At 49.1% G+C, this 14,491-nt stretch overlaps 1 protein-coding gene across 1 annotated transcript; it reads right to left on the bottom strand.

The window, feature by feature from the left end:
- Window positions 1-2,955: 2,955 nt before the first annotated feature.
- On the bottom strand, window positions 2,956-13,200 carry ythdf2 (YTH N6-methyladenosine RNA binding protein F2). Its single transcript, XM_083682737.1, is given in 6 exon segments — window positions 2,956-3,742; window positions 4,944-5,006; window positions 9,010-9,944; window positions 9,947-10,700; window positions 11,554-11,633; window positions 12,832-13,200. Coding segments are annotated over 6 exon segments (1,911 nt in total). The 5' UTR covers window positions 12,881-13,200; the 3' UTR covers window positions 2,956-3,712.
- Between the last annotated feature and the right edge of the window lie 1,291 nt (window positions 13,201-14,491).

The following is a 14,491-nucleotide window of genomic DNA, read 5'->3' as shown; positions in this document are numbered from 1 at the left end:
GGGCTAAGACGTCCCCAGGGGGCCTGGAGGAGAGTCACTGGAGGACCCCTCAGGCTGTGTCTCAGACGCACCAACCAACCGCAGACTCTACACGTGCCGCGCCCCCGCCCCCCCTCCCTCACCCATCACCCATTAAATCCTCCCCCCTCCCCTTCCATCACCCATTAAATCCACCCCTCCCCCTCCCTGTCCCCTCGCTACCTATCCACAGCCACTAAAGCCTCCCCCCCCCCCCCCCCCCCACTGTGACTGGAGCACACTATCTTGCATCTAGCTGATCTCATCATATGCCAGATATTGAGCTGTATCATGTGTGATGATGCAGCGGGTTCCCCTGGTTCAGATCATCCAATGGGAATGTATCAGGACAGATCATCCAATGGGAATGTATCAGGACAGATCATCCAATGGGAATGTATCGGGACAGAATGTGTGTGTAGTGTAGTGTGCGGGACGGAATGTGTGTGTAGTGTGTCGTGAGCAGGACAGAATGTGTGTGTAGTGTAGTGTGCAGGAGTACCCCCTAATGTAGTCCCTGCTGGAGCGAAGCAACATGCTACAAGTTAGCCAGAATATCCCTCCATCCGTTTAATACCGGGCGCCGTGACTATTCCACAGAGATGGGGACCCCTCCGGGGGTTTGGGGGTACAGGGGTTGAAGGTGACTGGACACCTGGGGAACCCTGTGGAACTGCCACTAACACCCAAAAATGGGCGTACACACACACACGCACATACACACACACATATATATATATATTACTATTGCTTACATCTATCCCGTCCTTTCAGATTTGTGAACACTGAATGCGTAGGGTTAGGGTTAGGTGCTGAATGTGTAGGGTTAGGGTTAGGTGCTGAATGTGTAGGGTTAGGGTTAGGTGCTGAATGTGTAGGGTTAGGGTTAGGTGCTGAATGTGTAGGGTTAGGGTTAGGTGCTGAATGTGTAGGGTTAGGGTTAGGTGCTGAATGTGTAGGGTTAGGGTTAGGTGCTAGAAATGAGATTTAGAACTTACGTTGATCTCAAGTCTCTCCTGAACACCCTCCCCCCTGTTGTCTCACCTTTATACAGTATGTTGCTCTTGAATTCTAGATTATTGTTCTATGATTTTTATACTGTGTATATATATATACACACACACACACATATTAATGTCATTAAACACCTTCTCGAACACGGCCCAAACATAACTCCCACTGACAGAGATACATAGTGGTAGCCATACTGATAAACGGCCCACATGTTCGTGGCTTGAATGGAAAGCTTCACGAGGCCAGCTGTTCCCTCTTCTCCCATCCCAGGTGTTGCATGAGAATCAAATCCTAAAGGATAATAAACAAATACATAAAAAAGGGGGGAAGCATGAAGCCAACCCTCAAGCCATCTTTTATATCTTATGATTTCTAGCCTATAAAAAGAACTAAATAGTGAAAGCCGTTGGAATGGTGGTGAACAGAGCGAACTAAGGGGTTTATTGAGTCAGTGATGAATCCTCAGATAAATGGCGTCCTGTCGCCCCCTTGTGGTGGTTTCTTACCTCTATTATTCATCCGCCATTTTCTCAGCGTTGAGGCCTTCTTCGACGTCCTCGTCGGATATAAAACCACACGTTTTTTTAAATGATTTATTGATACAATTTGAATAACACAGATAGACATGCATTGTTCACTATTTATATTTTAAAAACAGGTAATAATTAACTAATGTTATCACCAGGTGATTAGTCCAGTATAATCTCTCTCCACCTGAGGGAAGGGTGAGTGTTGTCTTGAATTGAGCTGCAATATCAGTGAAATTTAAATACGAAGGACGAGATGCAATTTGCCACCTGAGAGACATTTCCACTGTTGAGGTGCTTTGAAGGTGGTGCTGATAAAGAACCAGCGGGAGGATGGAGAAACACTCCCCTTGTCGTCACCATAAAGTATATTAGAAAGATGAACAACACTCCAAACATCCCTCTCACCTCCTTCCCCTCTCAACAACCTGGACTGTGTCCAGAATCAACCCCTACACCAGTGATACACAATCCTGGTCCAGGAGAGACGGACAGGCGGTCCATGTTTTTGTCCCAACCTAGTACCATCGCACTTAATTGAACCAATCAACAGATCTTTAAAAGCTTCATTTGCTTTATTGGGACAGAAACCTGTAGGACTGCAGGAGTGAGGATCACAGCTCTACACACTGGTCCAGCTCAAACACACAGCGCTGAAGTCAGTAGGAAACCTTCCACCTGGGTGAAGAAGGAAACCTTACACCTCAGCTTTGTGGACCATCTTTATTATGCCACAGATAAACGCCAGTAGTTTCTTAAATTTTATTTAATTTTTTTATTTAAGGAGGACCTTTTTGTCACCAACAGCAATACTCTGCTAAGGTGGTGATCGTGGTGTGATGGTTGAGCAGCCAGTGGAGGGGAGTAAGGAGAAGGGGGGTAGGTGGATGGGATAGTGGTTCAAGGTGCAGGGGGGAGGGAGAGGAGGAACTTGTGTGAATTAAGTGGTGGTGGAGGGATAGCTAGGGGGGGTAAACTAGGTAGTAAAACATTCAAATACTCAAATACCTTAAATAAAGAGAAACGGACGTGGAGGCGGCGTGGCAGGTGCTCAGTCAGTGAAACAAGGGGAATGCACACAGGTCTGCTGAGTATACCACATTTATTACTTTGAACTGATTAATAGAACCAGAGTGGGGGCAAGGCCACTCACATCGCTGCTGTCTTTAAGAAACGGAGGAGGAAAGGAAAAAAAAACAAAAAAACGAGAGAAAGAAAGAAAAGCAGCCCCATAGCAACGGCGAACGTGTCCAAGATAAGAGGGTATTAAGGTAAACAAGTCCAGCAGACAGAGACAGGTGGCAAATACAGCCCAAATTTGTACTCTATAAAATTATACAATGACCAAGGCTAACTTAACAACTCCTTTCACTTCTCCGACTCCCACCCCACCTCCTCCCACCCCCTCCCTCTATGCCACTCTGCTGCCCAACACAAAATACAAACACAGGGCTGATCCCCCAACATTCGTTTACTTCTCTTTTATAGAAACAGAAGGTGGAAGCATAAAGAACCAAACTGGAGGGGGCGTGGTGACGGAGCTCAACGATTATCCACTGAGGAGCTCCCGCTGCGTCCTGACTGGTTGGTTTTAATTCCCCACGGAGGTGGAGATCCTGCTGCGTCCTGACTGGTTGGTTTTAATTCCCCGCGGAGGAGGGGAGGGAAGGGTTTACAAAGAAATGAGACAAACTTGCCCATCTTGACATGGGGCACTAGTAGCCAACACTAAACATTTCCACTAGATCTTTTCTGTGAGAAGTTACAGACTTGCTCTTGGACTGTAAAAAACAGGAGGATCGTTCTTTAAAAAAAAAAAAAAAAAAAAAAAGAGGAAATAAAAGAAAAGCATACGAGGAAAAAAATAAAGCATATGTAGTGGAATGGGGGGGGTGGGGGCAGACAGACTCACCTAAGGATGCTATGCATTTAGTTGTAGTCCTATGAATAATCGTTTTCTTTTTCTTTTACTACAAGTTCGAAGTAAGTCTTTAAAGTCAAAAGAAATCAAGAAAGTCTTCATTTAGTTTTTTTTTTTTGTCCTTGGTTAATTTCCCCCCCCCGGCAGATCTGGATGTGATGGGGTGGAGAGGGGGAGGGGGGGGGAAGGGGACGGGGGGGCCATTGCAGTCTTTTGCCCAAAGCAGCGACTGTTACTTGACACGTCCTTGGCCTTGGCGCTCCTGTGGGAAAAGAGAGGGAAGGAGGAAGAGAGGAGCTTAGTTTAGGAACTTGTATCAACATGAGATAACACACTTGTGGAGGAACGCCACCGTTTGAAAAGGCCATCTGTTCCCATCTTTTTAAACTTGCTTTCTAGCTTAAAAATAAAAGCAATCTTCTAATCTTTTAACTGACTTTTACTTTTTATTTATCAATCTATTCTCGTTCATTCTCTCCATGGAATGTCGTGTCTTTGAGGACTGACAAAACAGCTAGACAACAAATGCATCATTATGATCAGTATTATTCTCTCTGCTTGAGTTAATGGCTGATCTGTGTTTGATTAGACGTGGAAGCGAGGTTTCCACACTGGTTCTGAAGTCATCCATCACGTCTCAGATCTGTTATTACTTCACAGGAAGGATGCACTCGTCTTATAGACTTCAGATGTGGGGTCTAAAGCCCCCGTCAGTGACGCTGCAGGACACCAACACCATGTCAACAGCACTTCCTGTCCTGACCCCTCTGCTGCGCTCACGTTACATCACAGAAGGGCAGCGTTACCTTCTCAAAACATCATTTACAGCTAGACATTATTTACGAAATGCCCCATGTCAACAAAAACAAACAATAGAGTAATAAGTCCTTTTTATTTGGTAATGAGGTACAACCCCTCGTCATAAAGGGATTCAGGAGTTCTATTAATCATAATCAAGGAGCAGATTTCTCTTTCTCCCATTATAAAACCCACTGATAGCTGCTTCTAACTAACATGACTGAAAGGAAGTAGGATTGTGTAAAGCACATCAGAATCTGACGGCCCCACAGCACAGACACCTGTACACGTCACACTTCTACAGGACATGGGTATGGCGTTATGTTTATGCATCTGATTACGTGCCTGTCCTTGCAGTTCCTGAGAGCCTACATGCTTTGATACCTGGATATCACTAATATGTAAACATGATGGTAGATCCATTTTAATATGCAAATTGCAGTTGTCTATGAGCCACCTCTGTTGGGCTCCATGGAGCACGGGGCTTAGTTAGATCAACACAACAGCTGGGGGGTGGAGTCATCTGGGGGGGGGAGAGATCATATCTCAGGGACAGAGGGAGGGTGGGGGTTTGGATGTGTTACCTGAAGTCTGTAGTGACTCCTGCTTGGGTTACAGTAACATGTACAGGTATGTGTGTGTGTGTGTGTGTGTGTGTGTGTTACCTGAAGTCTGTAGTGACTCCTGCTTGGGTTACTGGGGTAAGGGTCACTCCCCTGGACCTCCACCTGTTAGAACAACAACATGATTAGGCTTTTGTTTGGGCGTGCAAAACAGGAAGTGTGATAGTTGGTCTGAACCCTCCACACCCTCTCTGTGTGGACCCAGAGCTGCGGCTCAGAGCCCAGAACGGCTGGGGGGGGGCGGCGCATTCTGGTTCTCCAGCCCTCCTCCACGTCCTCGTCCCCTCCTTCACCACATGAGGGTACACTTCAGGGAAAAGGGGGACAACCTCTATCCAGGTCAGACAGGAATGCATCAACAAATTGCCGTTCAGATTAACAGAGATTAATTAACATGATTGACGCTGCATTCAATTACTCCTCGGAAATCGGAAACTTGGACATTTTACAACTGGGCGATTGTGTTAAAGAGATTTAGGATTTTTCACTCTGAGCTACAGCTCAATGAGCCGACAGTGAGCTCTGCAACATCCTATGGTACGTATTGATGGGAAGCTCAGAGTTTTTGAGGAGTACATGAATGCAGCATTTAAACCAGAGATTTCTGTCTCATACAGAGAGCATCACCCATAATCATAAGACAGCATCTCTCCCCGTCTGGTCAGCATGGCTCACAGCCTGACTCTGAACCAAGGCACCAATGCCAGAGAATACCAATAAATCAATCACTAATATTAATGTGTGAAGTCAGTGTGACAGGTGGGGTTCGAACCACATCATGAGAGAGTGCTTCCTAACCACCTGCACTACAGTAGCAACACATGGTGGAGCATGACTTCCTGGGGGGGGGGGGGGGGCAGCGGGGGATAGTCAGTGACCACATCCAATGAATCAATCTCTCTGCAATCTATGAAATATGCAGTTGCTTCAGAGTACTCCTGTGGGTTTGGTAACGTATCTTTCTACATGAAACACTCCCCAGAGGCGGAGGAGAAGTGTGTGGGGTCATTATGACTGACTCACACATCCTGAGGTTCTTCTGGCAGACAGGGCAAGACGCACGTTAGTGGTCAAACCGATGTCACAACATGACGTTCATTTTGCAAATTTGGAACCTCCACAATCTCTGTTGACATCTCTGCTTGCGTATGAAACGTGCTATAAATAAAGTGCAATGAGTGGATAACCAATCAGCCGTCCAGAAGGACCGCCGTCACCAGGAAGCGGGCCACAGCACACGGCAGAGACCGAGGCTAAACAGCCAATCACAACCTCGCATCTTAAGACCCAAACGGTCTAAATAACCATTAAAAAAGCACTCTGAACGAGACGACAAATCACTTCTCTACGCACCGCCGGCGCGGACGCCATGGCGATCGCTGCATTCACAGCGCAAATGTTCCTAACGAGACGGCGAATCAGGTCTACACCGCAACACCCATAAGACACCGCAAACGTGAAGCTCACCTGGGTGTGTGTCGCACCACGACAGCCCCTCTGAGCCCCGGAGCGGAGCTGAAAGGATCCTAGCCAGAGAGCCTACCTGTCAGACGTTAGGCTAAGCACGTTGCTTTGAATATTCAAATGGTTTCTGGGATGTCAGAGGGGAAAAAAAAGAAAAGAAAAAAAAGGGCAAAACCTAAATGCATTTCTGTTGGTCAGTCACGAGAAACCGCTGGCATTTCAGCAGACGAACAGCCACCCCCCCCCCCCCGACTTCCATCATGTTTGGCTGGCTCAGAGCGAACTTTTCCAGCACCGTTCTGCCTCAGAGCATCAGTGCAGTGACAGGCCTACTGGTCCACAGTCAGAGCATCAGTGCAGTGACAGGCCTACTGGTCCACAGTCAGAGCATCAGTGCAGTGACAGGCCTACTGGTCCACAGTCAGACCATCAGTGCAGTGACAGGCCTACTGGTCCAGTCAGAGCATCAGTGCAGTGACAGGCCTACTGGTCCACAGTCAGACCATCAGTGCAGTGACAGGCCTACTGGTCCACAGTCAGAGCATCAGTGCAGTGACAGGCCTACTGGTCCACAGTCAGACCATCAGTGCAGTGACAGGCCTACTGGTCCAATCAGAGCATTGATTCAAGCCATTCATCTGAACTCTCCTCTATCGATTCCTCCAGAGCTGCAGCCATTGTCAGCTCCATTATTAGTGCGTAGTCCCTGACGAATGGACATAAAAACGTCTGAAACTCCATGACATTGAGTGTAATATTCATTCCATAGCCCAAATACATTCATTCCCAGGGAGGCTGGTGGAGGAAGGAATTGGAGGACGGGCTCATTGTAATGCATGGAATGGAATCAAACGTGTTTGATACCGTTCCTCATTCCATGTATTACAATGAACCTGTCCTCCGATTCCTACTTCCACCAGCCTCCACTGATTCATTCCATAGCTTAACATCCATAACACACGTGTATGTGCACGAGTTAGTATTTCCCTTCTGCATGGACCTAAACAGTAAGTGGTTTCTGTGCACCACTGGACCGTACTGTACTTGAGTCAGCACTCAGTTTAAGCTCCACAAGTTAAAACCATTTGATTAGGGAGTCATAGCCAAATGTCATTCAGAAAGAATCTGATGACTTCACATTTGAGAGAACATGATATCTCTCTGGCATTATCCAAATTCATATGTGGAGGCATCCTGGCGCTGCGGCAGCGTTAATGTGTTCCAACACGCCAGGACGGTTAACACACTGTACAAGACCACAAATCACAACCACCTCCACTACATCCACAGAAACAACCCAGGAGGACCTCAACTTTGTGCAACACAGCTTGCTTGCAAAATGAGATGAAATGCAGTCATTTTTGCAAGCAGGCACGGTTGCATCTCGTCCTCCTGCACCTGCTGCTACAAAATGAGGTGCATCTACTTTCATTATTCAAAGAGGAACACTTGAAAAACAGCAACACATTCTTCCTTTGACATTTTAGCAATAGCTCCAAACCAGAGGATGAACATCTAACATGGAACACCAATGTTTGCTGAGCACAGGAGCTCAACCTTAACGCTCTATTTGGAGCTGCTCTCAGGTCTGTTACACCAGACCTGGATTAAGACAGTATTTTAAATGTTTCAAATACTTCGAGCCATGCTGGAGAGCCAGATGGGGAGGTTAAACACTTCTGGGACTAGTTATTTGGGTCCAATGCAATAGATTTTGTCTATCAAGCACAGCAAAGTATTTGAAATGATTTTGAACACAGGCCTGTGTCTTTCTCCCTCACACACGCCGAGTCGTGACCTGGGACTAGAACGTGCTGCGTCTGCCTCCATCAGGGGCTTCCTGAACACAACCACAGGCTTACCAGAGACGCACGCAATCACGTAGGTTAACTATATTACAGGGGTTTGTGTCCTTAGTTTTACCAATGTCTCAATTAATACAATAAACCCTTTAATCCATTCTAGTCAGATGCCTCTTACATTTCCTGCAGTTTCGTGAAGGTCTCAGCTTGAAAACTTATGATCATCTACCTATCCCCAGCCAACAACCCGACACTCCTTGGTGATTGGTTAATGTCAGATGTCCGTCATCACTGTGTAACCACGTCTCTTGGAGACACAGATTGTGAGGTCATCGTGTCTGTCAGCAGCCCCTGTGCCCAACACTGCACACCTAGAGCATGCTGGGTAAAGAGCAGGGGCTGCTGGGAGCCCATGGGTGTGGAGGGGACTTGGGCAGTCAGACCTTTTACAGCTCATCATTGACCTTCAGCGTCTACCTGCCTCGCCTGATCTGAGGTGTGTGTTTCAGTTGCGTATGCCTGGAGCGCCAGGTAGGGAGGGACAATACTTTTGGGACTATTTCATTGATTTCTGCTGCGCTGGACAATCTAAATCAAGCATCTGAAAGAATTTCGAACACTATTTGAAACCAGGGTTGTGTTCTGCGCGCGCACACACACAGCTTCCCACTTCTCTCCACTAACAGGAAACAAGATTCTATGTTTTATTTCCCCAGGTGGGAGGGAGGAGGCCGGGGGCAGTAGGGAGGGAGGGAGGAGGCCGGGGGCAGGAGGCCAGGGGCAGGAGGGAGGGAGGGGGTAAAGCCGGGTAAAGGAAGGGAAGCGGCAACGACTCGTTTTACCTTTTTCACACACTCGTCCTCCTCCTGCCGCTTCTCGTAGTGGGAGAAGTCGTCGAAGATGGAGGTGGTGTGCTTGTACCCGGCGATGATCTTCAACACCTGCCGCGCCTTGTCCAGCGGCACCTCCTGCGTGTCCCGCGAGTTGGTGACGGGCTTGTTCTCGTTGTTCTCCAGGCGGATGTGCCGCAGCTGGCTGTTGGGAACGTCCTTAACGAAGATCCAGCGCACGTCGAAGCGGCCCTTCCACTTGTCCTGCGACCACACGCCGGCGCAGGTGTTGTAGTCCACGGGCGAGCGCATCTCCGCCACGCCGCAGAAGTGCCCGCTGCCGTTGACGCTGAACAGCAGGAACAGCGGGCCCTTGGCCCCCAGCGAGCGGTAGGCAGCGTCCAGGCGCTTGTTGCCGTGCTCTGTGCTGCACCAGATGTTGTACTTGATGGAGCGGTGGATGTCGTCCTCCGAGTAGCTCTTGATGATGAACACGCGCCCCTGCTTGGGGTTCCAGTCGAAGTCCTTGGGGTTGTAGTTGTTGACCAGGCGCAGCTTCTCCAGGACAGGGTGGGGTTCCGAGGGCACGGGCGCCCCTCCTACTCCAGAGTTGGGGGGCGACTGGCCCGCCCCCCCGCCGCCGCCGCCACCACCCCCGGTGTCCCCAAAGCCGTTGGCTCGGTTCCGCGGGGGGACCCAGCGGGTGGGCTGGGAGGGGGGAGGGGGGCCCTGGTTGAGCTGCTGCTGCTGCTGCATCTGACCCCCCATCCCTGGTTGTCCATTGGGGGGCAGCTGATGCTGTCCGAGCTGGGCGGACTGGGGCATCATCTGTCCGTTGCTGAGGGGGAGCTGGGGGGTCCCTCCGGCGGTGGCCCCGGGCTGGGGGGAGGCCTGGTTAGGGGGCTGGCCGTTGCTGGGGATGGGAGCCTGCTGGGGGGCGGAGGCTTTGGGCATGGTACCCTTGTTGTCCCAGGTGCCGATGTCATGGTACCCTTGTTGTCCCAGGTGCCGATGTCCATGTTGTGTTTGATGGGTGGAGGAGGCAGGTTGCCCGCCATGCCACCCTTGGTTTTCAGCTTGGGCTGCGGCTTGGCCGGCTTGCTGGCAATGTCCGCCCAGGAGGCGGGCTTGGCGGGGGCGATGGAGACCGGGGGCATAATGGGGGGGCCCAGGGGGCCGGACACCTGGCCGAGGGGCCCCCCAGGGAGGCTGGACCCCACCACCTTGGGGGCCATGTCCCCCCCGGCACCAATCTTAAGCCCCTGCATGCCCTGGTCCAAGCTGTTCATGCCGGGGGCCTTGTTGAGGGGCTCGTTGGCGGCGAAGGGGGACTGTCCGTCGATCATGGCTCCCCCTAGCGAGCTGGGGGCGTAGGCGTAGCTGCTGCTGTACCCGGAGCTCTGTGTGGACTGTCCCTGTGAGCTGCTGTTTCCCCAGGCAGAGAAGTCGATGCCACTGGGGAAGAAGTTGAAACCGTGCTGTCCCAGGAAAGGGTTGTTTCCAAGGGGGCCCGGCTGGCCGAACATGGCGTCCGGGAGGAAGTGGTGCTCCCCGTTGCTCAGCTGTCCGTAGGAGGCCAGGTAGGGCATGGGGGGGTCCCCCCCGGTGGACCATGCTGCCTCGTTCAGGGAGTAGGAGAATCCTATGGAGGGGCTGTAGTAGCTGGGCATGTAGGAGTCCGACATGGCCGTATAGGCATTGCTCTGGGGAAGCCAAGAGAACACGGGTTAGCCACAGAGGATTCAAATGACCTTAAATCAGCATCAGACTAGAAGATACATCACATCTGTCATCAAGGTGATGCTCTTGTCCAAAGCAACTATGAAACATCTACATGCCACAACCATCGCTAATAAGTAGCCTAAGCTAATTGGGCAGGACAGGCATCAATATGATGATCGATCATCCCCCCCCCCCGCCTGCCTCCTCCAGTGGGCCTGAGTCCATTCCCACATCAGTGGACTTGCTTTACAAGGAAACAAGTGACATGGAACCCCAACAAAAGGACGCAGCATTCCGCTGGCTGGGAGAACACAGACTCCATTACATAAGACAGACTGAATAGAAGGAACCATTCTATTTCTACGCTCCATTATCTCCATCGCGGCCCGCTTTGCGTTAACTGCCGCTGTATATACTACGGCCTAAACCGAGCCCCCGACCCGGCGGGCCATCCAACGATACATGACAACATAATTACACTAATTGTCCTCTTAATGCTAGGAGAGGTATAGCCAGTGCTTGTAAACAAGGGAGGGATGAGCAAATCCTCTATGGAGTCTTTAAGTGCCAATTACTGCAGGCATCCATAATTACTTGGTAGTGTTTGGGAGCCATTTACTGTAAAGCTATACAATGCAAACCAGTTCTCCCCGTTTGGGTTTAATGTCTTGTGTATAACGTGTCAGGTGTAAGCATTCAGCGTTGTAACTATCAATCACCCATCCTGTTGTGTAGTACATCAAATAAAGGCAGTACCCAACTTAACTAATGATGTATGGTGGTGGGAGCATTTTGATTGATCCCTGTGGACCAGGTTAAACTCACGGGACTCACCTGTCTGGCCTGAGTGTTCAGGTAAGGCTCGAACTCATCATCATTCAAAGTATCCTTTTGGGTCACAGCTCCGTTTTGCACTGGAAAAGAGTAGGATATCCATTTAAAAACCCAGGTTTGTACCATGAGGGAGGGAGGGAGGGAGGGAGGGAGACAGACACCGGCTCAGTCCTCCTCCTCACCCACACTGGTCGCTGGTTGTCATGGGTATAACAGCCAAAAGACAGGAAGTCTTGAAGCTTGATAAGAAATCATTAGTGTTACACAACAAAATCTCAAAGTAAAAAAAAAAAAAATCTTACACACGACCATTCTTCACGCCCAAATCTAAAATGCACAAAACCAATTCTAAAATGCACAGAAAAGTCTTTTTCCCTGGAAGAGCGAGGTGAAGAGCGTGGTGAAGAGCGAGGTGAAGAGCGAGGTGAAGAGCGAGGTAACGAGCTCGACGGCGGCGGAGGAAAACAAAAACACATGTTTGGTGAGGAGCGCAGCGGAAAAGTCCCCGCTTATCAGGCTCCTTAGTGGCAATTTACCGTCACCGCCTGGCATGGGCTGCCTAGCCAGCAAACAGGCCTCAAACTTCCCCAACGCAATTCTCCATTCACCAGAAACAACCAAGACAGTGAAACTTGTTGACGAGGGGCCTGCTAGCCCGCAGGACGGCGTGTTGAGAGACGTGTCACTGGCAGGCTGCTCTCCAGGCAGGCTGCTGACGAGCGCCAAACCTCCCTTTAACCAGCCAGCCAGACCTGCCGTCCGCTAGCCTGCTGCTCTAACCAGCCCTCCCTGCGTGGGAGGCGCGACTACAACACGGGCTAGCTAGCTACCAAACACTACATACACAATTAAACGCGTTTACATCAGAGAGCGAGAAACAGTCCAGATTAGCAAACGATAGCAGATAGCTTTGCTTGGTAGCGAGATAATGCGAAGCGGAAGCTAACTGGCTAACGTTAGCTTCCTTGCTGGTTGGCTGGCGCTGACGGGTGGCTAGCTGGCTAGCTAGCGAAGTTGCCTCAAATTACAAAATGTTTGGATAACACGTTTATAGCTGCATCGCGAATGTCATTAAAATATTAAAATGGACACGCTCGACGCAACTGAAATTAGTTCACTGGTGCGGACAAGTACGGAAGCAAAAAGGGCGCTTTATGGTTGAAAGTGGCCTGCAAGGCTAGCTTAGCTTAGCATAGCTAGCCACCACCACATCCACGCAACGTCTCCGCACCGCAGAACACCCGCTGCCAGATAGCTTGTCATGCCGCGGGAGCTTACCTTTGTTCGCTTGGCCTTTCGGTCTCTGGATTGGGTCCAAGTGATTCATGAAGGTTTGATTTATGAGAAGAGAGGAAGGGAAAAATAATAAAGAAATGTATATTCACCACCAGTCAGTCCTTTAGCAGGTGGTTAGGCCTGCTGCACTAAGAGAGTCACTCGGGTACTAGCTATCCTAGCTACGTCTCGATGGACAATTTGGCCTCGTAAAGGTTCAGAAAGTGGCTCTCTTTACCTGTTCGAGAAGACTGGTGGCTGACATGTCTTTTTCCCTGGAGCCAGTGTATTTAAATTGGCTTTTAAATTATGCGGTAGGCTATAAGAAAATGTCAATTGGAGAGTTAGCCAAGTGCCCCTGCCTCTCTAACGCGTCGGTTCTACACAATGGCGGGCTGCCGTTCCTTCGCTGCTCAGCGGTGAGACGCTGCTCAACATGGCTGGGCGGCCGGGTTCACACACCGCATTTATTCACGGCCAACAGGCGCCCCCTGACGGCACGGAGGAGCAACTGGCACGATGCGGCTCCTTACTGGAACTTTTATTTCTCATATGTTACCGAATAAATACAAAGCAAAACATGGATTTTAATTGTAGAATTTCTGCCTGATGCATTAATAGCCTACCTCAAAGATGATGTGTTTAGTAGCGTTCATTGTGAAATGTATGGAGACTGGTGGTGGATTGAAGTGGGCGCCCTTGGGTGGATCCTGTTCTGGTGTCACGTAATGTGAACTGTATCCAATTATGTTGATGCACACGTGAAATTAATGTACAAGTGAAATGAATGAAGCATATTATTTGGCCTTATGTAGAGTTTTCTTTTCATGTTAATGCACAAGTAAACCAAAAAGTGCCGAAATGAATTTAGAAGTGAATGCAGTAGACGATTATCAAATATGTATAACTAAGATTAGGATGGCAATCATTACAGGGATGTGTGTAGGTCTAGTCAACAATAGAAACAGACATTTCTCGATGACACAAGGAAGCTTTAAGAAATTCAAGAATCCATATTAAATATATTCAGTATATTCATTAATGGTGCGTCAATGAACGCTCAATCTTCAACAACTAGCAAACCCTACGATTTATTTGGTTGACGTATTGCAACACAGTAACGACATAACAGAGAAAACGGACCTAAGGAACTTAATATCAGTGCTTTCATCTTAGAAAAATATTTATATGGCAAAATCATTTAGGGCCAGTTTCACAGACCGAGTTTAGATTAAGCCAGGAGTAGGCCTTAATGGACCGGTTTCACAGACCGGGCTTAGATTAAGCAAGGAGTAGGCCTTAATGGACCGGTTTCACAGACAAGGCTTAAGCCTAGTCCTAGACTAAAAAAGCATCCTCAGTGGCAATTTGTCATTGAAAGTGTGAATTAGTCCAGAACTAGGCTTAAGCCTTGTCTGTGAAACCGGCCCAAAGTGTTCTAGTTAAACTAGCTTCAATTTAGTCCCAGAGTAGTTCTAATCCTCCCTCTTGCAGTCGGCTTTGCTTAATCCAGAAAAGGCTAAATCTACGACTATTTTAAGATAAGTCTGTGTAAATCGCTTTGAGTTCAGACAGCTCAAACAGGCATTTTAGTCTGGGACTAGCCTTAAGCCTTGTCTGTGAAACCGGCCCTCAGAGTTCTGCAAGAGGTAAACATACGGTT

Source organism: Argentina silus, assembly GCF_951799395.1.
Source record: "Argentina silus genome assembly, chromosome: 13".
NCBI lineage: Eukaryota > Metazoa > Chordata > Actinopteri > Argentiniformes > Argentinidae > Argentina > Argentina silus.
This window is presented reverse-complemented; position numbering and strand designations above follow the sequence as displayed.